This window comes from Hemibagrus wyckioides, linkage group LG08 (genome assembly GCF_019097595.1).
Source record: "Hemibagrus wyckioides isolate EC202008001 linkage group LG08, SWU_Hwy_1.0, whole genome shotgun sequence".
Lineage (NCBI taxonomy): Eukaryota > Metazoa > Chordata > Actinopteri > Siluriformes > Bagridae > Hemibagrus > Hemibagrus wyckioides.
In genome coordinates, this window is record NC_080717.1 from 4,241,977 (window position 1) to 4,266,982 (window position 25,006).

The following is a 25,006-nucleotide window of genomic DNA, read 5'->3' on the forward strand; positions in this document are numbered from 1 at the left end:
TGTGTTCAGCTGTACTGTGAATTGTATTGAAGTGTATGATATAACTGAACTTCTTCAGATATATAATGTTCAAAAAATAGCCAATACATTCAAGGCCTGCTCTGAGACCTGAAACAAATCACATTTGTTTGTGTCACAATATAAAATATATAACTGTACAACTGTCAGTACATTTAAATACACTGGTTACTATAAATACACCAACATTTCTTCAAGTGTTTAATGTAGCTTAATACTTTCTACACTTACATTTTACTAACAGAGCTTGATAGATGAGAATTTACTGCCACCTAGAGAGTGATAGTGGTGTTTATTTAAATCATAATTTGTTTGTGCATTTTTTGTGCCCTCAACTCAACGGAGGGAACTCAACACTGCATCATTGCTGAGTCTATAGAAATGCTTCTTTGCGTTAATTGTGTCTGAAATCACAGCAATTCATCAGCTTGGGTAGGTCATGTGACGAAGTGGAACATGCCAGCAAGACCATAAAAGGACATCTACATCACATTACTCCAGATTCTTTGTCTTCATTAAACACCCTGTGTATGTTTGTTTCAATTGTTTGTCCCAACTGTCTAGATAATAGAAAAAGAAGCTCCAGCTCCAACTCCTGATTATGTCGCTCAGTCTGGTCTGTGGGTGAAAGACGGAACTCTCTCCAAAAATTAGAGGTGAATTGGGGACCGCTGTCAGAGACAATATTCCGAGGGATGCCTTGCAGGCGGAAAACATGCCGGAGAATGAGTTGGACAGTTTCTTTGGTGGTAGGGAGTTTGGGCAGAGGAACAAAGAGGGCCATCTTAGAGAAGCAATCTACTATGGAAAGGATGGTGGTATGGCCGGCGGAGGTGGTAGACAGGAAGTCCAGGACTATGTGCGACCATGGTCATCTGGGGCTGGGAGGAGTGTGAAGGAGGCCAGCAGACAGAGTCTTAGAGCTCAGGTAGGACATGCTGCTATGAATCCACAAACGTCCCTACTCATCAACGGCCACCAGAAGCGCTGCTGAAAGACCGGCAGGGTGCGAGGGGCACCTGGATGGCAGAACAGTCGGGAACCATGGCACCATTGGAGAATCTGGGAGTGCTGGTGGTCCTGAATGAAGAGCCTCTCCTCCAGATAGTTATTAGGAACTGGTCATCCAGAAACCACTGGCTGGACTTTGCACTCGATGTTAAGGTGTTGTAAGGCTCGCACTGAAATGGAAGGGGGAAGGAGAAGTTTAGAAGTGGGTTCTCCTTTGTCAGAGACATGTAGTCATGAGAGAGCATATAGCGTCCCATTCATAGATCCCGGGTGATAGGACAGAGAAAAATTGAGCCACCCGAAAAAAGAGTGCCCAGCGGGCTTGGCTAGGATTTAAACATTTGGTTATCTGGAGGTACTCCAAATTCTGGTGGTCAGTCCAAACTAGAAGGGTTGCTCTGCACCCTCCAGCCAGTGATGCCACTTCTCCTGTGCAAGCTAGATGGCCAAGAGCTCTCATTCCCTGATGGCATAGTTCTGTTCAGTGAGGTCAGATGGCAAGAAAAGAAGGCACATGGATCAGAAGCATCTACCTCTACAGTGAACTGGCATGAGGGTTCCAGTAAGGTAAGGACTGGTGCAGAGGTAAAGAGATCCATAAGTTTGCTGAACGCAGGTTTGGCTTTAGTCCAGAAAAATGTCAAAGAATGGGGGTGAGGCGGTGTGGCCAGACCCTCACCGCCTTGATCCTGGCAGGACCTGGATCTGTATGCTACCAGCCAAGAGTATTAATTCCAGGAAGGTAGCGCTGGTGACATGGAACTCACACTTCCCAGTCTTCACATACAGACGGTTCTGAAGCAGACACCTGAGCACAGACTGAAGACATCCTGGTGATGATCAGTAGTGGTCACCCACAGGGGTTTAGTGCGGTGTGATGTCTGGTTAAGGGTGTGACCATCTAGTGCCCTGACCTGGACAGTCGAATATCTAACTGACGAGTTAGTTTGATGTCCAGGAACTCTGAATCCGGCCCGGAGTCCACAAAGGCCTCCAACTCATGAATCTGGTTACCGATGGTGACGCAGACCTTGAGAAGAGGTTTGAAGGGGATTGGAAGGGGTAGCCGCTGTCCCTTAATTCAACGACAAGCCCAACCTTTTGCTAGACAGGAGTAAGCCCAGCCTTTCCACAGTATAGGCAGGGTCCATTGGCCCAGCACCACTTCTTCTCGGTGGAGGATAACTGCCTTCGGCGACCACCATGGGCTGGGTAGATGGCCAGGTACCTGATGAAGGGGCTGCAGAATAAGGTGCTGAAGAAGCTGCAGGTGAGGGTCTAGGTTGCCAGGAGCATCATTAGATGTTCTCTCAACTCTCCCAGGTGGCCAGGGAAATAAGATCATCCAGCTTAGTTGGCAGTTCATGAACATCGAGCTCATCCTTGATGTCAGCAGTGAGAGCTTGATTGAAGGTGTTGTAAGGTGCAGTCAGATTCCAGCCACTATCAGCAGTGGCCGTGCGGAAGTCCACTGCAAATTCGGCCACTGATTGGCGCCCCTGAGCGGTCTTGAATAAATACCTACCAGCATCCTTCTAAGGTCAGGAGGTGTCGAAAACCTTCCAAAATTCTCCAGAAAAGTTGACAATGGAAGAGCAGATGGCCAACTGATATTCCCATTCCATGGTGGCCCAAAGCTTGGCTTTACTGGTGAGCAGGGAGAAGACATATGCCACCTTGGAGCATTCTGAAAGAAATAAGGAAGGTTGTTCAAAGACTACAGCACACTGCGTCAAGAAGGTGACACAGATGCCTCCTTCTCTGGTTTGGGAGCGGTCCTAGATGGCCACCCCACTTATTGCATTTGGGAGGGCTGTACACTTTCCCCAATAGCTCGGCTCACAGGGGACCTAGCCAGGGTATGCCATAACCAAGTTCGCCTGTTACTGGTGGCTCCTCATTGGCCCACCTGAATCTGGCTTCTGGACCTAAATTCCTTTCTGGATGGTGCTCATTGGGTGATTCCTCTCAATGACCTCCTGACCTCCTCTCTCAATTCTTCACCCCACCTAGATTTTGGAACTACTTGTTCTGGTCCTGGACCAGCTCCTAGACTCTGGTCTCCCACATGAGTTTGTGGAGACTATGTTGAACTTTTGCCTCTGGTGTAATCAGCATCATTAGGTTCTAATTCACTGCCTTGTTAGTACAGTGCCCTTTCACACCATCAAGGACAGACATCTCCTGGTGTGTAGTGGCAATGGTATTGGTGTTCCCATAGCATCAGCCATCACAGGAAAACTACACCATGTAACCTTACCTATGTTTTGGTTTGGTTTGGTTTGGTTTAAGATAATTACTTTAGTTTGTCGCTGTCCTTGGTGTTGAAACTCTTTGTGAAGTGGTGCACATCAGTTACCATAGAAACATTAACCACAGGGTAAAAATGAAGCCTTCCTGCAAGGTTTCTGTAATGCTGTCTCCTCCACAACTCCTTATCAGCTGATCCAGTTCTGTTTAGTATTTATGGTTTTATATTACACACAACATATTACAGAATGATCATTTATAAAAGTACTTTTAAAATAAAATAAAATATGAATTTTATAAATAATAGAGCAGCAAAGTAAAGGAAAGTAGTGATGAAGATCAGGGCACTGAGCAGACAATAAATGATTTACCTGAGAAAATCTACTAGGAAATGTTATGTTAATAGTTGACTTAATTGTCAATTGTTAATTGTTGACTTGTTGAATTCAATAACTCTGACATTCTTACAGACATTCTGTGTGTGAAAGTCAGCATTAGAGACAGGTGATGCTGAATGTACTTCACGAAATCTGTTGCTGGGTGTCAGTTGTGGTCAGAATTTTTCTGATGAACTATTGCTATTGTTAGTCTTCCTGTATAAGAACAGCAAAGTGTTAAATGATACTTGTGCAAAACACTGTAGCTGCAACAAGCAGGATGTACTAATACTTTTAAGTGCACATATTTGCATGATCAGCTTTTTGCACTCACTCATAGTGAGAAACCAGCAAAAAGAGCTCCAAGTTCAGTAACTGAATGAAGGATGTAAGTTACATACAGTGTGAATTTAAAAGCCTGGCTTATGTCAGGTTTATGGCACCACAATTAGAAAAATTAAGTAAATCTAGAAAAACTATTTTAAAAAAAATGAAAACAAAAAAACATTATTAGAAGTGATTGGCAGTCAGATTTACCAACACGTTATACAGATATAGCTCAGTTGCATTGGTTGTTTGTTACTGGTGAGTTAATAATCCTCACTGCATTCACTGGATGTGTGTGTCACAGTCCCTGACTTGTATATAGAACCAACCCACAACTATTTTTAACATACACCAGTATTATTATTTGAACTAGAAATTTTTTAAATAATGTAAAAGAACACATTTTACTGAAATTGCTCTTTTTTTGCATTTATTGTCAGGTAATCAGTCAGAAAAAGGAGGCCACAAAATCTGTATAAAGTAAAACACTAAAATCGTACAACAATGTAAAAAATATATTTTTTCATACATTTTGTTTTACAGTTAGTGGAATGGAATACCAGGACACTTGATAGAAATCATGGTGGGAAAATACATCAGTTACTTTACTTTAATGTTACTTCACTGTACAAAGTTACTTTAAACAATATCTTGTCAAAGACAATTTCAAGCTTGTAGAATTGTAATTGTCGAAATGTAGAATTTTAACTCATAATGATAAGTAAGGAATATACTTTACTATATGTTTTTTTTGCTAAAATCTTATCACTGTGTAATATTACCATGTGTTATGAGACATTTATGTTATCTTACAGTTTTCTTCACATCGGAGTACACACACTCCTCTGATGAGACAGTTTTTCTTTTTTCAGCTTTGGCTTTCCTCTTGGAGAATTGCAAAGCTGCGTAATTCAGTCCTTCAGCTTCAGATTCCTGTATAATAAATAATAATAATAATAATAATAATAATAATAATAATAATAATTGTAATAACATTTTAGCGGAAAAAAAATTCTTCACCTGTGCCTGCCTTGTTCCTGGAGAATATTCTATAGAGGTGTTAGCTATTAATACAGAAACACATGTATTAGTCATTTTAATAGAACTAAACTTTACTGCATTCATAAACCTTTTATTTATGTGATGAGAAAAGCACTTACATCTAGAGTTTCTATATTTTCTTCTCCTCAGTATGAAATAAGTGAGACAGAAAATCAGAAGTGCGCACAAACCCAAAGCCGTTCCCAATCCGAGCACTTTCAAATGTAGAGATCTGATCATTTCTGATTCTGTTATTTCACCACAACATATTTATATTAGTACAAATTATTTTCTGAGCAAATTATGCTTTATGAATTAAGAATACTTAATTAATACTGAATTATGAGGTATCTTACCTGTTTTGTCTAGTGTGTTTATGTTAGTGTTGTTTCCATGCAGTTTTGTTTCACACACCACTGACGGTTTAGATGTTTCTGATGCAATAGTAACATGTTCACCTATTAACATTTATCATATTTCACTTTGTAAACATCTGTAACTCTGTTATTGAAGAAAACACAGTTAGTATTTTACTACTTCATTATTATGTGACTTCCAGGTTAAACATGGTACAAGGGGAAAGGCCACTAAATTAAGAAGCTTAATCAATTTCAGTAGAAATCCTACCTTTAATTTTTAAGTAAGTTCCATCTCCAAACACAAGATTGAGTCTCGTCACTGCACAGTAGTACATGGCTTCATCAGACTGAGTGATATTTAAAATGGTCATATTGCAGCAGTTTGAAGCTCGTTCTATTCGGAAACAAGGCTTTCGGAATCCATTGTGAAACACTGCTCCACTACTTTTAAATACCGATACTATAATCTGAGGTTTTTTTCTGTTTGGTTGCTTAAACCAGGCAATTATCCCAACTTCTTTATCTAGAACACAACACTGTAGAGTAGCCGAGTCTCCAATATTCACACTGAGCTCTTTATGAGGCTGATCAACTGGTGACTCTGTGAGGGATTGTGCAGTAACCCAGCATCTACCATTTTGGACTGTACCTAAAAAAGCAAATACATTAACTGAGTAATGAATGTAATTCAGATGACTTTACTTTAAACAATAACAGTCTTTATTTTTTTTAAAAACTGCATACAGATTAATATTTGCCATAGACTTTTAAAAATACATCAAACAATAGGAATAATTTGCTCATATTACTTACACATATTGCTGAAGATCAAAATTAAAATCCATAAATCAGTCATTTTTCATTTCTCATAAAATGGAAAGTGTTTGTTATTTATCAACAGAATATAAATGCACATGAAGCGTGGTTTGAATTTATATTTATACTGCAGGCGGTCTGTACTGAACACACCCAGAATATGACATGATTGGTTGTAATAAAAAAAAGCCATGATATGTAAGCAGATGGTATTCTGATCTGCCTACATCTACACCACATTTTCCATATTTGTGCTTTGGTGCTGCACAGAGAAATGACCTTCTCACCTGTGTCTACACTAACATCTCACTGTTGTTCATTTTAAATACTCACTTTGCTCACAAACAATTCAACTTCAGTGTTGTGTTCAGCTTTACTGTGAATTGTATTTGAAGTGTATGGGATAACTGAACGTCTTCAGATATATAGTATTTTTATATAATGTTAAACAAATAGCTAATAAATTCAAGGCCTGCTCTGAGTCCTGAAACAAATTGGTCTTAGCATGAGATTTGTTTTTGTCACAATATAAAATATATAACAGCGTAAAACTGTCAGTACATTTAAATACATCAGTTACTATAAATACAGCAACATTTCCTCAAGTGTTTAATGTAACTTAATTCTTTTTACACCTACATTTTACTAACAGAGCTTGATGGATGAGAATTTACTGCCACCTAGAGTGTGATAGTGGTGTTTATTTAAATTACAATTCATTTGTTCATATTGGCTTCTCTTTCAAGGGAACTCCAAGCTGAATCATGGCTGATGCTATGGGAATGCTTCTTTTCCGAAGATGTGTCTTAAATCACAGTAATTCATCGGCTTAGGTAGGTCATGTGACAAAATGGAATGTGAAATGGAATGCAAACAGAATCCCAAAAACAGAAGAGGCACACAATAACAACGAGGACTCGTGTGCAAACAGGTGTGCAAAGATGGGAAGGGGCTAAGAATTAGGCAGGGCAAACACGTGAAAACACGGAACAAAACAAACCACCTGACAAAACCCTGCTGCCGGAAAGCTCACTAGTGTTCTGGCAGGGAAATGTCCAACCATCCTGACAATGTGAAAGAAGTTTGTTTGAAATCTTTTTAAAAATAAAAAATCACATGTACATAAGTATTCACAGCCTTTGCCATTACACTCAATATTGAGCTCAGGTGTATGCTGTTTCCACTGATCATCCTTGAGATGTTTCTAAAACTTGATTGGAGATCACCTATGGTAAATTTAGTTGATTGGACATGATTTGGAAAGACATGAACAAAACAAAATTCTCTGGCCTGAGGAAGCAAAGATTGAACTCTTTGGACTGAATGGCAAGTGTCAACCAGGCACCACTCTATCACCTGGCCATACCATCCTTACAGTGAAGCATGGTGGTGGCAGCATTGTGCTGTGGGGATGTTTTTCAGTGGCAGGAACTGGTAGACTAGTCAGGATTAAGGGAAAGATGAATGCAGCAATGTACAGAGACATCCTTGATGAAAACCTGCTCCAGAGCGCTCTGGACCTCAGACTGGTTCAATGGTTTATGACCCTATGCACGCAGCCAAGATAACAAAGAAGTGGCTACAGGGCAACTCTGTGAATGTCCTTGAGTCGCCCAGCCAGAGCAGACCTAACCCCGATTGAACATCTCTGGAGAGATCTAAAAATGGCTGGGCACTGATGCTCCCCATCCAACCTGATGGAGCTTGAGAGGTCCTTCAAAGAAGAATAGGAGAAACTGCCCAAATATGAGTGTCCCAAACTTGTAGCATCATACTCAAAACGACTTGAGGCTGTAACTGGTGCCAAACGTGCTTCCAAAAACTATTAAGCAAAGGCTGTAAATACTTAAGTACATGTGAATTTTCTTGTTTTTTATTTTTTATAAATTTGCAAAGATTCCATACAAACTTCTTTCACATTGTCATTATGGGGTATTGTTTGTAGAATTTTGAGGGAAATAATATATTTAATCCATTTTGTAATAAGGTTGTAACATAACAAAATGTTAAAAAGTGAAGTGCCATGGCTACTTTCCAGAAGCACTGTACTGTAGATTTGCCTCTATACATTACCTGGAACGTGGGAGTGTCAGTGTTGTTTTCAGCTGAACTGTGAATTGTATTTGAAGTGTATGATATCACTCAACATCTTCAGATTTACAGTTTTTGTATATAATGATCAAAAAATAGCCAATAAACTCAACACCTGCTCTGAGACCAGAAACAGATCCGTCTTATCACAAGACTTGTTTTGGTCACAATATAAAATATATAACAGTATAAAACTGTCAGTACATTTAAGTACATCAGTTACTATAAATACAGTAACATTTCCGCAAGTGTTTAATGTAACATTTAATGTAACTCTTTCTACACCTAACTTTTACTAACAGAGTTTAATGGATGAGAATTTACTGCCTTTGCTGTGTCTGAAGTCACAGCAATTAATTGGCTTGGGTAGGTCATGTAACAAAGTGGAATGTGCCAGCAAGATAAAATCACATTACTCCCGATTCTTTGCTTTTGTGTATGTTTGTTTTGATTGTTTGTCCTGACTCTCTACACAATGGAAAAATAAGATGTATATATGTATTTTTGTATAAAAGATTAGAAAAGATGATGAGCCAACGTCTCTGCGTTATTTGTTTGGTAGCGGAACATGCATGTGCAGCTCTCAAGGGAGCCAGCTCCGTTCTATGGGAAACATTTTCTCTTCATAAGGTCCATTGACAGATATAGACAACCCAATTTCTCCTAAGGGCCTTTTAGCTAGGGCTATCAACTAGTAGCCACCAGCCCCAGCCTTAGCCCCTGTCTGCCAGCTGTTTCAGGGCACCAGGCAAGGTGAAAAAAGTGACAGGCTAACACCTCTCTCAGACCACCTGGTAGCATGGAAGTTTCTGCCAGGTGTGTTGCAGTGGGTTCTGAATACTTCCCATGCCTCCCATCCTGCTTCTATTAAGGTCTGTTCCCACTGTTTTTGGCACAGACCAAACTTCATTTACACAGGAAAAACTTCTTTTGCATCTTTTGGGGAGAGGTTCTAGATGTCCAGCCCACCCATGGCATTTGCAAGGGTTACTGTCTCTCATTACATAAGAGTAAACTCAGGGGCTACCTTTGGTGGTACTCTACATCAATTATTTGGGTAATCTTTCTTTGCGCCCTCAGGTTGTTCAGGTTGGCGCACAAGATCTTGCCCTAGGCACAGACCAGATTTCTCACTCTTAGGGTGATTTACACACCAGAGTGCATGACCACAACCCAGGCTTCATTCTGAGCTAGGGGCTGAACTCCAGGGAATGGCATGTCTACCCGTAAATGGTGGAATGCATATGGCAATGTTTGGCTGTGCGGAAGTGGCTTTTGTCACCCCTGAGGAGTCGTTCCACTCTCCCCTGTGGCTTTCTCTTTTCACCAGCCCCTCTGAGACAGGATGCCATAGTGCAAATGTAGATGAGGCGCTGTCTGTACACCTTCCCCGAAAGCTCTGCTCACTGCACTGTTAGAACAGTGCTAGATTTCCTGCAGACACGCCTCTTTGAGGGCCTATCACCCTCTAAATTGAGGTATCCGAAGAAGGACGGGGGCTGTGCTCAATTTTGTACCTGTGTGCTCTAAATTGTACACTTAAATGTACATGTTTGAGATGTTAATGCTCAAGGTCATTGTGTTGCAGATCAGGATTGCGGTGATAATCCTGAAGGATGCCTGTCTTCACATAGCCATCTTGCCAGAACACAGGAGACTCCCCAGGTTCGTTTTCGGGAGTGAAGTATACCAGTGGCTGGTTCTCCCTTTTGGTCTAGTCTTATCACTTACTTTCACAAAGTGCTTGGAGGATGCTCTGGCAACATTGCACCACAGGGCATCCATGTTCTCAATTATTCAGACAACTGGCACATCTTGGCTCACTTGAGGCATTGAGACGCCATGCTTGCCCCCATGAGGTCCCTAGGCCTCAGGCTCAATCCAGGGAAGTATGTGATTTCTCCCTCTCAGAGAACCACCTTCTTGGCGATAGTTTTGGATTCAGCCACAATGTGAGCCTGTCTGTCCCCCTTTTAGGGGGATTCCATCCTTTCTGCCATAAAGGACATCTAGTTAGGCCAATGCCTCTCTTCCAACCAGGCACAGAGGGTGCTCAGCTCATGGCAGTTGTGGTTGAAACTATTCCTTTGGATCTGCTGGACATGAGACTGTTTCAACTCTGGCTCAGGAGCAGAAGTTTTTCATCCCTGCAGATATCCTTTTCAGGGTCACAAGGGTTATGCCTCACAAACTGCATACCCTTCTTATGTGGACAGGCCCCAGTTTCTCACCTAGGGTCTTACTCTAAGGGCATGTCATCATTGCAAGGCTCTTTCAACAGATGCCTCTCTCTAGGGTTGGGGAGCAGACCTAGATGGCCACCCCGTCCATGGCATTTGGGAGGGCTAGTGTCTCTCATCACAGATTGCCTGAAGAGTAATTTTTACTGCTGCAACACTTCCTCCCAAAACTCAGGGGCTACCTTTAGTGGTAATCTACATAAATTATTATGAAAATCTATGTCGGTGCCCTCTGTTGAGATTAGCACACCAGATCTTGCCATAGGAGCAGACCAGATATCTTTCGCTGAAAGTGATTTACACTCCAGAGTGCATGATTGTGAACCAGGCTTTCTTCTGAGGCAGGGGCTAATCTATGGGGAATGGCATGTCTACCTGTAGGTGGTGGAAGGCATATGGCAATTTTTGGCAAATTGCAATTGGCTTTTTTCATCCCTTTTTTCACTCTCCCCTGTAGCTTTCTCTTATGGTGCAAATATAGCTGAGGCTCTGCCTGTACACTTTCCCCAATAGTTCTGCTCATGGGGGTACGCCATAACCAAGTCCACCTGTTACTGGTGGCTCCTCATTGGCCATTGGCCAACCTGAATTGGGTGGACCCAAATTCCTTTCTGGATGGTGCTCATTGGGTGATTCCTGTCATGAGGAACCTCCTGTTGAACTTTTGCCTCTAGTCTAATCAGCATCGTCAGGTTCTAATTCACTGCCCTGTTAGTACAGTGCTAGATTTGCTGCAGACACACCTCTTTAAGGGCCTATCACCCTATACATGGCAGCCATTGCTGAAAGTCACTTGCCTGTTCTCTGATCTCTCACTTCTCACAATTATTAGCTTTGGCTTCCCTAAGAATGGTAGGCCCTGTCAATCACCCCCTTCTGCCTAGATTCTGCTCCTGGCACGATCAAGGCTGCTCTGCATCTCAGGGTGCGATACGGCTGGTTATCAGTCTCTCTGCAGGCGAGACTGCACCTGCCCACTTCAGGTTCTCAGCACTTACACCTTTCACTCTAGCACATGGTGTAAAACCTCTCCCTTTTCATCTGCTTTGATGGCTGCAACAAAAACAATCTGGTCTCCAAGAAGCACCTTGTGCTGCATAGTGGTGAGTTCCTAGGCTTATGACGTGCACTGTGTGGCTTCACCTCTGGAGATTTAGGCTCATTCCACTAGGTGTATTGCCTTGTCCAACAATCTGGCTAGGGGAGTCCCCTTCAGGAGATTTGTGCTGCAGCTTGTTGGTACTTTCTGCACACCCATATCAGGTTCTATAAACTGGACCTAGACCCCACTTCTAGGTCCTGGGTCTTACAGGGCTAATAGTGCTTTGCTCCCGGCTTGTTTGTGCCCTTTCACAACCTCAGTTTGTCGCTGTCCTTAGTGTTGAAACTCTGGGTGAAGCAGTGCACATCGTTTACTATGGCAACATTAACCACAGGACAATGAATTCAGTGTTAATGTACATCGATAACCTTTGATGAATGAGTGAGCCAGATGCTGAATCAGTGAATAAATGAATCCATGACTCAGCAGCTGAAATAAGCCATTATTTAAAGATAAAAAAGGCAATCAAATAAATTCTGTGTCATATGCATGAACATTAAACCAGGTTCAGGCCTCACGCCTCATTGACAACTACTGAAATAAATCTTGTGTGTTTATGTTTATGAAAATCATAAACACTGAAAGGCAATGGTTTAATCATCAGAATAAAACATGTTCATTATTTACCGACAAAAATATTTTTATATAACAGATATTAAACTCACAGATGTACTCACTTGTCCCTGGGAGAACAGGTTTTTCTCCCATAGCTAATTTTGCATTACTGTTAAAGAAACACTACCTCTACATTTAAATAAAATGTTTAATGTTGTTCAGGGCAGGGTAAAAATGAAGCGTGCAGAAAGTGATGTAATACCTGCAGCCTTTCTGTAAAGCTGTGTCTGTATTGTTATAAGAAAACTCCAAAACTCCACAAATCAACTGATCCAGTTCTGTTTAGTATGCATGGTTGTAGTTTTATATAACAATATAACATACAACATTTTACAGAATGATCATAATAAAATAAAATAAAATAATTTCTTTTTTTAATTTAAAAAACTCAAATAAAATAGGAATTTTATAAAGACTACAACAGCAAAATAAATCAAAGTACTGATGAAATCAGGGCACTTAACAGTTAATACTTCTAACTTGTTGAAATCAATAACTCTGAGAAACTCAGCATTAGAGACAGGAGATGCTGAATACACTTCACACTTCTGTTGCTGGACAAAGCTGTTGCTGGGTGTCAGTTGTGGTCAGAATTTATCTGATGAACTATTGCTATTGTTAGTCTTCCTGTATAAGCACCACAAAGTGTCAAGTGGTACTTGTGCAAAACACTGTAGCTTCAACAAACAGGATGTATTAATACTTTTAAGTGCACATGTTTGTATTTGCATGATCAGCGTTTTGCACTCACTCATAGTGAGAAACCAACAAAAAGAGCTCCAAGTTCAGTAACTGAATGAAGGATGTAAGTTATATGCATTGTGAATATAAAAGCCTAAACTGCAGCATAAATGATTATGGTTCCATTTCTAGAAGGAATCAACTTTGTTGTTTACCACTTGACTTTGGTTAATGTAAGATGATTTTGAAGGGGTTTTAAATTGACCATCTTTACCAGAGAATATTACTGCCAGGTTTATGGCACCACAATTAGGAAAATAAAGTAAATCTAGAAAAAATATTTTTAAAAAAGAAAAACAACAAACATCATTAGAAGTGATTGGCAGTCAGATTTAGCAACAGGTTATACAGTTATAGCTCAGTTGCATTGGTTTATTGTTTCTGGTGAGTTAATAATCCCGTGTCACAGTAATAATGTGCGTGTCTTTGACTTATATTAAGAACCAAACCACAACCATTTTTAAACATATACCAGTAATGGATCAATATTATTATTTAGACTAGAAATTTTAGAATAATGTATAAAAAAAACACAAACATGTTTTACCGAAATTGCTTATTTTTGCATTTATTGTCACGTAATCAGTCAGAAAAAGGAGGTCAACAAAATCTGTATAAAAGTAAAACACTAAAGTCATACAACAATGTAAAAAAATATCTTTTCATACATTTTGTTTTTTTCTTGGGTTTACAGTTAGTGGAATGTAATACCAGGACACTTGTTAGAAATCATGGTGGGAAAATACAGTTACTTTAATGTTACTTCACTGTACAAAGTTACTTTAAACAATATCTTGTCAAAGACAGTTTCAAGCTTGTAGAATTGTAATTGTAGAAATGTAGAATTTTTTATGATAGGGAAGATAGCAAGAAATATGTTTTACTATGGTCAAGATTTTTTTTTTGATAAAAGGTTATCACTGTGTAATTGTGTTATGCGTTTATGTGTGTTATGAGGCATAGATGTTATCTTACAGTTTTCTTCACATCGGAGTACACACACTCTGATGAGACGGTTTTTCTTTTTTCACCTTTGGCTTTCCTCTTGGAGAATTGCAAAGCTGCATAATTCAGTCCTTCAGCTTCAAATTCCTGTATAATAATTATTATTATTATTATTATTATTATTATTATTATTATTATTATTATTATTATTATTATTATGATAACAGTACAATTATTGATAACACTTTAGGGGGCAAAATATCTTCACCTGTGCCTGCCTCGTTCCTGGAGAATCTTCTATAGAAGTGTTTGCTATAAATACAGAAACACATCTATTAGTCATTTATTAATACAAATAAACTTAACTGTATTATTAACTTTTAATTTATCAGAAGAGAAAAGCACTTACATCTAGAGGTTTCACATTTTCTTCTCCTCAGTATGTAATAAGTGAGACAGAAAATCAGAAGTGCGCACAAACCCAAACCGATCACTGTCCAATGTAGAGATCTGATCTTTTCTGATTCTGTTATTTCACCACATTATATTTATATTAGTACTAATTATTTTCTGAGTAAATTATGCTTTATGAATTAAGGATGCTTAATTAATACTGAATTATAAGGCATCTTACCTGTGTTTTCCTGTGTGTTCATGTTAGTGTCGTTTCCATGCAGTGTTGATTCACACACCACTGAATTATCTCTCAGAGCTGGTTTAGATGTTTCTGATGAAATAGTAACATGCTCACCTGTAAACATTTATCATAATTCTCTTAGTAAACGTCTGTAACTCAGAGTTGTTGAAGAAAACACAGTTGGCATTTCACTACTTCACTATTATTTGTCTTCCAGGATGAACATGTTCATGGTAATAAGCGAAATTGTCACTGCATTAAATCAGCATCTTAATCAATTTCAGGGGAATTTCTACCTTTCATTTTTAAATAAGTTCCATCTCCAAACCCAAGGTAGGGTCTTGTTGGTGTACAGTAGTACATGGCTTCATCAGACTGAGTGATGTCTAAAATAATAATGTTGACGCAGTCTGAAGATCTTTTTATTTGAAAACGAGACTTTTGGAATCCAGTGTAAAATGTCTCTCCAAAGGTTCTATATACTGTGACTATAGCCTGAGGTTTTTTTCTGTTTGGTTGCTTAAACCAGTCTATTATTCCAATTTGTGTTCCAGAAGCACAGCACCGCAGGGTAGCCGAGTCTCCAATATCCACAATGAGCTCTTTATCAGGCTGATAAACTGGTGACTCTGTGGGAGATTGGGCAGTAACCCAGCATCTACCAGGTTGGACTGTATCTAGAAAAACAAATGCAATAATTGTATAGTGAATGGAAAAGAACAACGGAGTTCCTTCTACATAAAACTTAAACAAAGTCATTTAGAGTAGTAGATTCAATGATTATTTAAAAAAAAAAAAATTATAATAATAATAACTTGCTCCTATTACTTACACATGGTGCTGAAGATCAAAATAAAAATCCAGAGACTGGTCATTTTTTATTCCTTAAAAATTCTAGAGTGCTTGTATCTCATTTATTAACTGAATATGAATGCACTTCAAACATGGACTGAGTTTATATTCATATTACAGGTGGTCTGTACTGAGCACGCCCAGAATAAGATGTGATTGGTTGTATTTAAAAAAAGGTCTGATACACAAGCACGGTACATGCCTACATCTACACCACATTTTCCATATTTGTGCTTTGGTGTTGAACAGAGATATCATGATATAGATGTTATGACAGAATGGAAAATGTGGTTTACTCGTACACTGACCTGTGTCCACACTAACATCTCACTTTGTTGCTGTTTATTTTAATTGCTCACTTTGCTCACAAACAATTCTTGTTCAAATCTTGTTTGTACTGTAGATTTGTCCCTATACATTCCTGTAGTCACCATCCTGGAGTCCATGTTGGGTTTAGCTGAACTGTGAATTGTATTAACGTGATGTAACTGAACGTCTTTAGATATACAGTATTTGTATATAATGATCAATAAATTGCTGAAAACACCTGAAACAGATCATTTTTAGCATGAGATCTGTTTTTGTCACAATAGAAGATAAATAACCATGCATAACTTCAGTAAATAAATAACTATAAATACAGCAACATTTCATCAAGTGTTTAACGTAACATAATTTTTTCTACACTTACATTTTACAAGCAGAGCTTAATGGGTGAGAATTTACTGCCACCTAGAGGGTGTTAGCGGTGTTTATTTAAATCTTAATTCATTTGTTTAAACAGCTGTTCCCTTCTGAGGGAACTCGATGCTGCATCACGGCTGACACTATGTGAACGCTCCTTGCTGAAACGGTGTCTGAAGTTCTATGTAAAATCACGGCAATCTACTGGTGAAGGAGATAGATAGATAGATAGATAGATAGATAGATAGATAGATAGATAGATAGATAGATAGATAGATAGATAGATAGATAGATAGATAGATAGATAGATAGATAGATAGATAGATAGATAGTCACTTTACTGTCATTGTGAAGTACAGGGACATAGCAACGAAATGCCATTTACTATCTACCAGAAGTGCAAATAGTAGAAATTGTGCATATGAACAAGTGCAGATAAATAAGGCTATGTTAGTATGTGCAAAGAGAAGTATGTGTATGTTGTATTTACAGCAGATAAAGTGTTAAGTGTAATTAGTGATTTCTTTTCATACCCTGTGGAGCTGCCATACCACACTGTGATGGAGCTTGTCAAGATGCTGATGCAGTGGTAAAAGTTGGTCAGGATCTAGGAGAATAGGTAAACTTTTTTTAATCCTCTCAGGAAGTAAAGATGCTGTTGCACCTTCCTAACCAGAGTTGAGGTGTTCTGATGCCAAGACAGATCATAAGAAATGTGGACGCCCAGGAACTTAAAGCTGGAGACACGCTCTATTTCAGACCCATTGATGTAGATAGGGGAGTGTCTGCTGCTGTTAGATTTCCGGAGGTCCACAATGAGCTCTTTGGCCTTTGTGGCATTGAGGGTGAGGTTGTTAATGGAACACCATGCTGACAGGCTATGGAGCTCCTCCCTGTAGGCCGATTCATCATTGTTGCTGATTCAACAAACAACTGTGGTATCATCTGCATATTTGAAGAAGATGTTGGAGTTATGTCGCTGAACACAGTCATGGGTGAACAGGGAGTAGAGCAGTGGGCTCAGCACACAGCCTTGTGGGATGCCGGTGTTCAGGATGAGGGTTGAGGATATGTGATTACCCAACCTTACAGACTGAGGTCTATTTGTTAGGAAGCCCATAAATTGCATATGGATGTGGAGATACCCAGGTAACTGAACTTAGTGATCAGTTTACTAGGGATGACTATTAAAAACAGAGCTGAAGTCAATGAACAACATCCAAAAGTATGTATTGTTATTGTCCAGGTGGGTGAGAGCTAGATGAATAGCAGTGGTTGGTGGGGGTGCAGTCATGTGTGAAGAGGGTGTAGAGCAGGGGGCTCAGTGCACAGCCCTGTGGGGTGAGAACCGTAGATGTATGACAACCCACTCTAACTCTCTGGCTGCAACCAGTCAGGAAGCTATTGATCCACATGCAGGTGGAGTGTGGAAGTCCCAGGTCCCCCAGTTTGTCCATCAGTTTGTGGGGGAGAATGGTGTTAAATGCAGAGCTGAAATCAACAAAGAGTACTCTTGTAGCTACTCACATGTAGCTCCCCTGCTGCTCCAGGTGGGACAGTGCAGCATGAAGGGCTGTGGCTACGGCATCCTCTGTAGACCTATTTGATCTATAAGCAAACTGGTGGGGGTCAAAACTCTGGGGCAGAAGTGACGTGATGTGACCCCAAACCAGTTTTTCAAAGTCTTTCATCACCACTGGAGTGAGTGCAACTGGCCGGTAATCATTGAGGCTGGAGATGTGGGGTTTCTTGGGCAGAGGGATCATGGACTTCAGACAGAGAGGGAGAGTGGACTGGGACTGAATATCCTTGAATATCCTGGTGAAGTCTCCAGCCTGGTCCTCACAGTCCTTCAGCACATGTCCTGGGATGTCGCATCCCGCAGCCTTCCTCTGGTTGACAGCCCGCAGCATGCGCCTGACCGGATGTTTCATTGTCTTTTCATTGACAGGCCTCATGTTTCTTTGACAACCACAGAAATAAATCTTGTGTTTTTTTGTTTATGAAAATCATTTAAAAAAATGAAAGGCAGTTGTATAATCATACGTAATCCCATGGCTAATTTTGCATTACTGTAAAAAAAAAAAAAACACAACCTTTATATTTAAATAAAATGTTGTTCAAGGGCAGGGTAAAAATGAAGCGTGCAGAAAGTGATGTAATACCTGCAGCCTTTCTGTAATGCTGTGCCTGTATGTTTACAGGAGCAGCTCCTCCAAAACTCCTTATCAGCTGATCCAGTTCTGTTTAGTAAGTGCATCGGGCGAGTACCACGTCATGCCACATGGACTCTCCAATGCCCCGCCGGTGTTTCAAAATTTCATGAACGAAATTTTCCGTGACATGCTCCACCGGTTCGTCATCGTATATATATCGATGACATCTCAAGGCCTGGTCACACTACAAGACTTTAACCATCCGCAGATCGCTTTGCTGTTCAGACTACATGACTTCACTGTATGTCTTTTTGTCCTTGTGGTGTTCACACTATGCGACGCTTCGTAAATGATCCACAAGAGGGGGTCGTACACCACACCATCTGACAACAACTCGTCACTCAACGCCGTCCCCAAACCACATTTTGTCCCGAAAACACACACGACAGGTGGATCCGGAAATGACGCAAGACTTTCGGTAGAGGTTTGTTTTGAAAATGGACGTCGGCAGGAGTCTCGCTCTAAATACATGTTAATTTATTAAAATAAATGTTGTGTCCACACTATTTTTGAAGCCATGTTGCTGCTGCTGCTTTTCTTCCAGTGACCTCATCTCTGTTGACTTGCTCTCTCATTGGCTGGAGGTTCTAGCTACAATTGACACCACATGATGTCGAGTCGGCCGACCGTCCCAGATATTTAACATGTCAGATATCTGTTTTTTGTCTGCGAGGTGTCAGCGACACGTCAGCGAGCCTCTTTGAATGCTTCGTTGCCGAGCGCTGATCACCCGCTGATTTTCCCACGATCACAGACCGATCTGTCGGCGAGCTCGTTAATTTGCAAATCAGGTTTAAATCGGGCTTAAAATCCTGTAGTGTGAACTAGGCTTTAATCTACTCCTCAAACAATTTGGAGCACATTCACCACATCCGGCAGGTACTCGAGCATCTCCGCCATCACCACCTCTACCTGAAACTCGAGAAGTGTGAGTTCCACCAACCCATCATTCAATTCCTTGGCTACGTCATCTCCTTGGAGGGCATCAAAATGGACCAGTCCAAGGAAGCGGTGAAGAGCTGGCCGCAACCCCAAACCATCAAAGATCTTCAACGCCTTCTGGGGTGCGCAAACTTTTACCGCCGCTTCATTGCCGGCTACAGTAAACACACTGCGCCTCTCACCTCACTGTTGCGCAATCAACCCAAGGCACTAAGCTGGATGACTTCCGCGGTCGAAGCGTTCCAGAAGCTGAAAGCCGCCTTCTGCTCCGCACCTACCCTGCTACATCCCGATCCCAGCCGACCTTTCATGGTGGAAGTGGACGCTTCTGCTGTAGGAGTAGGAGCGGTGCTGTCCCAACAGTGAGGTGAGCCCCTGGCACTCCGTCCGGGTGCTTTCTTTTCCAAAAAGCTAACCCCGGCAGAGCAAAACTATGACCTTGGCAACCGGGAGTTACTAGCCATTAAGCTGGCTTTAGAAGAGTGGCGGCATTGGTTGGAGGGAGCTGTCCATCCCTTCGAGGTAATTACTGACCACAAGAACTTCCAGTACCTCAGGGAAGCTAAATGTCTGAATCCTAGACAAGCTCACTGGGCGCTCTTCTTCACTCGCTTCCGGGTCACTGTCACCTACCGTCCCGGGCATAAAAACACAAAAGCAAATGCACTGTCCCGGATTCATTCACCAGATCCCCTACCAGAAGAATGCGAGCCAATACTCCCTCCAAATCTCTTCGTCTGTCCTCTCCTCTGGGCTATTGACAAGGACATCTGTGCTGCCACTACGGAAGAGCCTGCTCCACTGGGAGGTCCAGAAGGGAAAATCTATGTCCCCACCTCACTGCACCTCACCCTTCTGGACTCAGTGCACTCAGGCTCTGGACATCCGGGCAGTCAACGATCCCTCTCACTCATCCGGAATAAGTACTGGTGGCCCAACATGACTAAGGAAGTGTTCCAGTTCGTGAAAGGATGCCCCGTCTGCGCTGTTATTTCCACATCACGCCATCTGCCGGAGGGTAAGCTCATGCCGCTTCCAATTCCCCACCGACCCTGGTCCCACCTGGGGATTGATTTCGCTACTGATCTGCCCACGTCAGACAGGTTCACCACCATTCACGTTGTGGTCGATCGGTTCTCTAAAGCGCATAAACTATGGAAACAGCTGAGGCTCTCTTTAACCACGTCTTCTGACACTTTGGCATCCCCAAAGACAGCGTGTCTGACAGAGGGCCCCAGTTCGTGTCCCGAGTGTGGCGTGGGTTCTTTAAACAACTAGGCATATCAGTAAGCCTGTCCTCCAGATATCATCCCCAGCCTACTGCCATGACCACCAGCACGAATGGAGCAAATATCTTCCCTGGGCCGAGTATGCACAGAACTCGCTCCGCCAAGAAGCCACGGTACTCACTCCTTTCCAGTGCATGCTCGGTTACCAGCCGCCTCTGTTTCCATGGTCGAGCGAGCCGTCCAAAGTACTATCTGTCGACCACTGGTTCAGAGAGAGTGAGAGGGTTTGGGAGTCGGCGCACGTCCACCTGCGCCGCACGTTTCGCCAGCAGAAGAGTCACACTGACGCGTGCCGACGAGACGGCCGCCTGTAGTATCTGGTCGACTGGGAAGGTATGGTTCTGAGGAAAGATCATGGGTGGACCGAGACGACATCCTCAATCCTGCGCTACTCGCAGAGTTCCACCAGCGCCGCCCGGATTGACCCATTCGCAGAAGCCGCAGCCGCCCCCGTCTTCGCTCCTGGATGTCAGGAGCTGCCCTTGGGGGTGGGGTGGGGCGTACTGTCATGGGCATGCCAGCCCCAATAGCACTTCCCTGTTCTCAGTCTCCTGATTACTAATTATACCACCTGCACCCAATCTCCCGACGTGCATTTAAAGTGCTCACTCGCCAGTGACAGTGGCAAGTATTAAGACTGTAAGGCTTATATGCCTGCCTATATTACCTTTTGCCTGACTTATGTTTTACCTACTACCTGCCTGGAATTATTAAAGTGGCATTTGACTCTCTCTCTGCCTCTTGAGTCATCTCGTTACAGTAAGTATGTATCTTACAGCATGATCATAATGAAATAAAATAAAATAAAATAATTTTGTATTAATAAAATAAAATAAAATTAAATTAAATATGAATTTTATAAAGACTACAAGCAGCAAAATAAACCAAAGTACTGATGAAAATCAGGTCACTTAACAGACTGTAAATGATGCAGCCGAGAAAATCTACTAGGATATTTATTGTTAATTGTTTCTAATTTGTTGAAATCAATAACTCTGACATTCTTACAGACATTCTATGTGTGAAAGTCAGCTTTAGACAGGAGATGCTGAATGCATTTCTGTTGCTGGACAAAGCTGTTGCTGGGTGTCAGTTGTGGTCTGAATTTATCTGATGAACTATTGCTATTGTTAGTCTTCCTGTATAAGCACCACAAAGTGTCAAGTGGTACTTGTGCAAAACACTGTAGCTGCAACAAACAGGATGTATTAATACTTTTAAGTGCACATGTTTGTATTTGCATGATCAGCGTTTTGCACTCACTCATAGTGAGAAACCAACAAAAAGAGCTCCAAGTTCAGTAACTGAATGAAGGATGTAAGTTACATGCATTGTGAATATAAAAGCCTAAACTGCACCATAAATGATTATGGTTCCATTTCTAGAAAGAATCAACTTTGTTGTTTAGCGCTTGACTTTGGTTAATGTAAGATGATTCTGAAGGAGTTTTAATTGACACTCGGTGCCGGAGAATATTACTGCCAGGTTTATAGCACCACAAATAGGAAAATATAAATAAAAAATATATATATTTAAAAAAAGAAAAACAACAAATATCATTAGAAGTGATTGGAAGTCAGTTTTACCAACATGTTGTACAGTTATAGCTCAGTTGCGTTGGTTGTTTGTTACTGATGAGTTAATAATCCCCACTGCATTCACTGGATGTGTGTCACAGTCTCTGACATATTTAGAACCAACCCACAACCATTTTTAAACATATGCCAGTAACAGATCAATATTATTATTTGAACTAGAAATTTTTAGAATAATGTAAAAAACACATATACACATTTTACTGAAATTGCTCATTTTTGCATTTATTGTCAGGTAATCAGTCAGAAAAAGGAGGCCACAAATCTGTATAAAAGTAAAACACTAAAATCATACAACAACATAAAAAATATCTTTTCATACATTTTGTTTTTTTCTTGGGTTTACAGTTAGTGGAATGTAATACCAGGATACTTGATAGAAATCATGTTGGGAAAATACATCAGTTGCGTTACTTTAATGTTACTTCACTGTACAAAGTTACTTTATACAATATCTTGTCAAAGACAATTTCAAGCTTGTAGAATTGTAGCATTTTAATTCATGATGATAGGGAAGATAGCAAGAAATATGTTTTACTATTGTCAAGATTTTTTTTTTGATAAAAGGTTATCACTGTGTAATTGTGTTATGCGTTTATGTGTGTTATGAGGCATAGATGTTATCTTACAGTTTTCTTCACATTGGAGTACACACACTCTGATGAGACGGATTGATGAGAATCTTCAATAGATGTGTTGGCTATTAATACAGAAACATACTTATTAGTCATTTTTATACAAAATACATTTAACTGCATTGTTAATTTTTAATTTATGTGATGACAAAAGCTCTTACATCTAGAGGTGTCACAGTTTCTTCTCCTCAGTATGAAATAAGTGAAACAGAAAATCAGAAGTGAGCACAAACCCAAAGCCGTTCCCAAACCGATCACTGTCCAATGTAGAGATCATTTTTGATTCTGTTATTTCATCACATTATATTCATATTAGTACAAATAATTTTCTAAGTAAATTATGCTTTATGAATTTAGAACAATTTATTAATACTGAATTATGAGGCATCTTACATGTTTTGTCTTGTGTGTTCGTGTTAGTGTCGTTTCCACGCATTGCTGGTTCACACACCACTGAATTATCTCTCAGAGCTGGTTTAGATGTTTCTGATGGAATATTATCAAAAGTCTGTTACCCAGAGTTGTTGAAGAAAACACAGTGAGCATTTCACTACTACACTATTATTTGTCTTCCAGGTTGAACATGTTAATGATAATAAAGAACAATATCACTACATAAAACCAGCAGCTTAATCAATTTAACTCAGAATCTTACCTTTAATTTTTAAATAAGTTCCATCTCCAAACCCAAGGTATGGTGTTGTCACTGCACAGTAGTACATGGCTTCATCAGACTGAATGATCTTGAAAATGGTCAAATTGATGCAGTTTGAAGATCTTTCTATTTGGAAACGAGACTTTTGGAATCCAGTGTGAAAGGTTTCTTTACTATCTTTATACACTGTGACTAAAATCTGAGGTTTTTCTCTGTTTGGTTGCTTATACCAGACTATTGTTTGTTTTTTAGAAGCACAGCAACGCAGGGTAGCCGAGTCTCCGATATCCACACTGAGCTCTTTATCAGGCTGATGAACTGGTGACTCTGTGGGAGATTGGGCAGTAACCCAGCGTCTACCAGTTTGGACTGTATCTAGAAAAATAAATGCAATAATTGTATAGTGAATGGAAAAGAGCAACGTGTAGAGTTCCTTCTAAATAAAATTTAACAAAGTAGTTTAGATTAAATGATCATTTTAAAAAGAAATTATAATAATAATAATAATAACTTGCTCCTGTTACTTACACATGGTCAAAATAAAAATCCAGAAACTGGTCATTTTTTATTCCTTAGAAACTCTACAGTGCTTGTATCTCATTTATTAACTGAATATGAATGCACTTCAAACATGGACTGAGTTTATATTCATATTACAGGTGGTCTGTACTGAGCACGCCCAGAATAAGATGTGATTGGTTGTATTTAAAAAAAGGTCTGATACGCAAGCACGGTACATGCCTACATCTACACCACATTTTCCATATTTGTGCTTTGGTGTTGAACAGAGATATCATGATATAGATGTTATGACAGAATGGAAAATGTGGTTTACTCGTACACTGACCTGTGTCCACACTAACATCTCACTTTGTTGCTGTTTATTTTAATTGCTCACTTTGCTCACAAACAATTCTTGTTCAAATCTTGTTTGTACTGTAGATTTGTCCCTATACATTCCTGTAGTCACCATCCTGGAGTCCATGTTGGGTTTAGCTGAACTGTGAATTGTATTAACGTGATGTAACTGAACGTCTTTAGATATACAGTATTTGTATATAATGATCAATAAATTGCTGAAAACACCTGAAACAGATAATTCTTGGCATAAGATCTGTTTTTGTCACAATAGAAGATAAATAACAATGTATAACTTCATTACATAAATAACTATAAATACAGCAACATTTCATCAAGTGTTTAATGTAACTTAATTATTACACCTACATTTTACCAGCAGAGCTTAATGCGTGAGAATTTACTGCCACCTAGAGGGTGTTAGCGGTGTTTATTTAAATCTTAATTCGTCTGCTTAAACAGCTGTTCCCTTCTGAGGGAACTCGATGCTGCATCACGGCTGACGTATGTGAACGCTCCTTGCTGAAACGGTGTCTGAAGTTCTGTGTGAAATCCTGCCAATCTATTGGTGAAGGACATCATGTAATGAAGCAGAGCATGCCAGCAAGACCTAAATTCTTGCCTAAAAGGGCATGTACGTCACATTACTCCAGCTTTTTTGTGTTCAGTAAGCACTCTGTGTATGTTGTTGTCAATTGTCTGTCTGTCTA

General features: G+C 40.3%; 3 protein-coding genes across 4 annotated transcripts; all 3 read right to left on the reverse strand.

Annotated features, from left to right (window-relative positions):
- Positions 1-4,417: 4,417 nt before the first annotated feature.
- On the reverse strand, positions 4,418-6,285 carry LOC131358170 (uncharacterized). 2 transcript variants are annotated; one of them, XM_058397736.1, is made up of 6 exons: positions 6,197-6,285; positions 5,652-6,032; positions 5,381-5,458; positions 5,144-5,272; positions 5,004-5,047; positions 4,418-4,916 (listed from the first exon to the last, which is right to left on the reverse strand). In XM_058397736.1, exons 1-6 carry the CDS (start codon positions 6,237-6,239, stop codon positions 4,788-4,790), a joined length of 804 nt encoding a protein of 267 aa, XP_058253719.1. In that variant the 5' UTR covers positions 6,240-6,285; the 3' UTR covers positions 4,418-4,787. The 2 variants fall into 2 exon arrangements, with proteins under 2 accessions (XP_058253719.1, XP_058253717.1); XM_058397734.1 differs by having other exon boundaries at positions 5,381-5,482.
- A 7,391-nt stretch (positions 6,286-13,676) lies between these two features.
- Positions 13,677-15,498, reverse strand: LOC131358282 (uncharacterized). The gene is made up of 6 exons (XM_058397933.1): positions 15,403-15,498; positions 14,867-15,247; positions 14,568-14,684; positions 14,343-14,459; positions 14,202-14,245; positions 13,677-14,080 (listed from the first exon to the last, which is right to left on the reverse strand). The coding sequence occupies exons 1-6, from the start codon at positions 15,443-15,445 to the stop codon at positions 13,955-13,957; spliced, it is 828 nt and encodes a 275-aa protein (XP_058253916.1). The 5' UTR covers positions 15,446-15,498; the 3' UTR covers positions 13,677-13,954.
- Positions 15,499-22,488: 6,990 nt separating this feature from the next.
- Positions 22,489-24,051, reverse strand: LOC131358279 (uncharacterized). The gene is made up of 5 exons (XM_058397930.1): positions 23,967-24,051; positions 23,439-23,813; positions 23,177-23,269; positions 22,945-23,040; positions 22,489-22,848 (listed from the first exon to the last, which is right to left on the reverse strand). Exons 1-5 carry the CDS (start codon positions 23,998-24,000, stop codon positions 22,769-22,771), a joined length of 678 nt encoding a protein of 225 aa, XP_058253913.1. The 5' UTR covers positions 24,001-24,051; the 3' UTR covers positions 22,489-22,768.
- Positions 24,052-25,006: the final 955 nt, after the last annotated feature.

Excerpts from the sequence above, each read along its gene's own strand:
- LOC131358170 (XM_058397734.1), bottom strand. The coding sequence starts at position 6,239 with ATGACTGATTTATGGATTTTAATTTTGATCTTCAGCAATATGT. Across the intron at positions 5,273-5,380 it reads AAACACACTAGACAAAACAG|AATCAGAAATGATCAGATCT; the intron begins GTAAGATACCTC and ends GTGAAATAACAG. Across the intron at positions 4,917-5,003 it reads CAGGAACAAGGCAGGCACAG|GAATCTGAAGCTGAAGGACT; the intron begins GTGAAGAATTTT and ends TTTATTATACAG.
- LOC131358282 (XM_058397933.1), bottom strand. The coding sequence starts at position 15,445 with ATGACCAGTCTCTGGATTTTTATTTTGATCTTCAGCACCATGT. Across the intron at positions 14,685-14,866 it reads AACTTATTTAAAAATGAAAG|GTGAGCATGTTACTATTTCA; the intron begins GTAGAAATTCCC and ends AAATGTTTACAG. Across the intron at positions 14,460-14,567 it reads GAACACACAGGAAAACACAG|AATCAGAAAAGATCAGATCT; the intron begins GTAAGATGCCTT and ends GTGAAATAACAG.
- LOC131358279 (XM_058397930.1), bottom strand. The coding sequence starts at position 24,000 with ATGACCAGTTTCTGGATTTTTATTTTGACCATGT. Across the intron at positions 23,041-23,176 it reads GAACACACAAGACAAAACAT|TGATCGGTTTGGGAACGGCT; the intron begins GTAAGATGCCTC and ends TACATTGGACAG. Across the intron at positions 22,849-22,944 it reads AAACTGTGACACCTCTAGAT|CCAACACATCTATTGAAGAT; the intron begins GTAAGAGCTTTT and ends CTGTATTAATAG.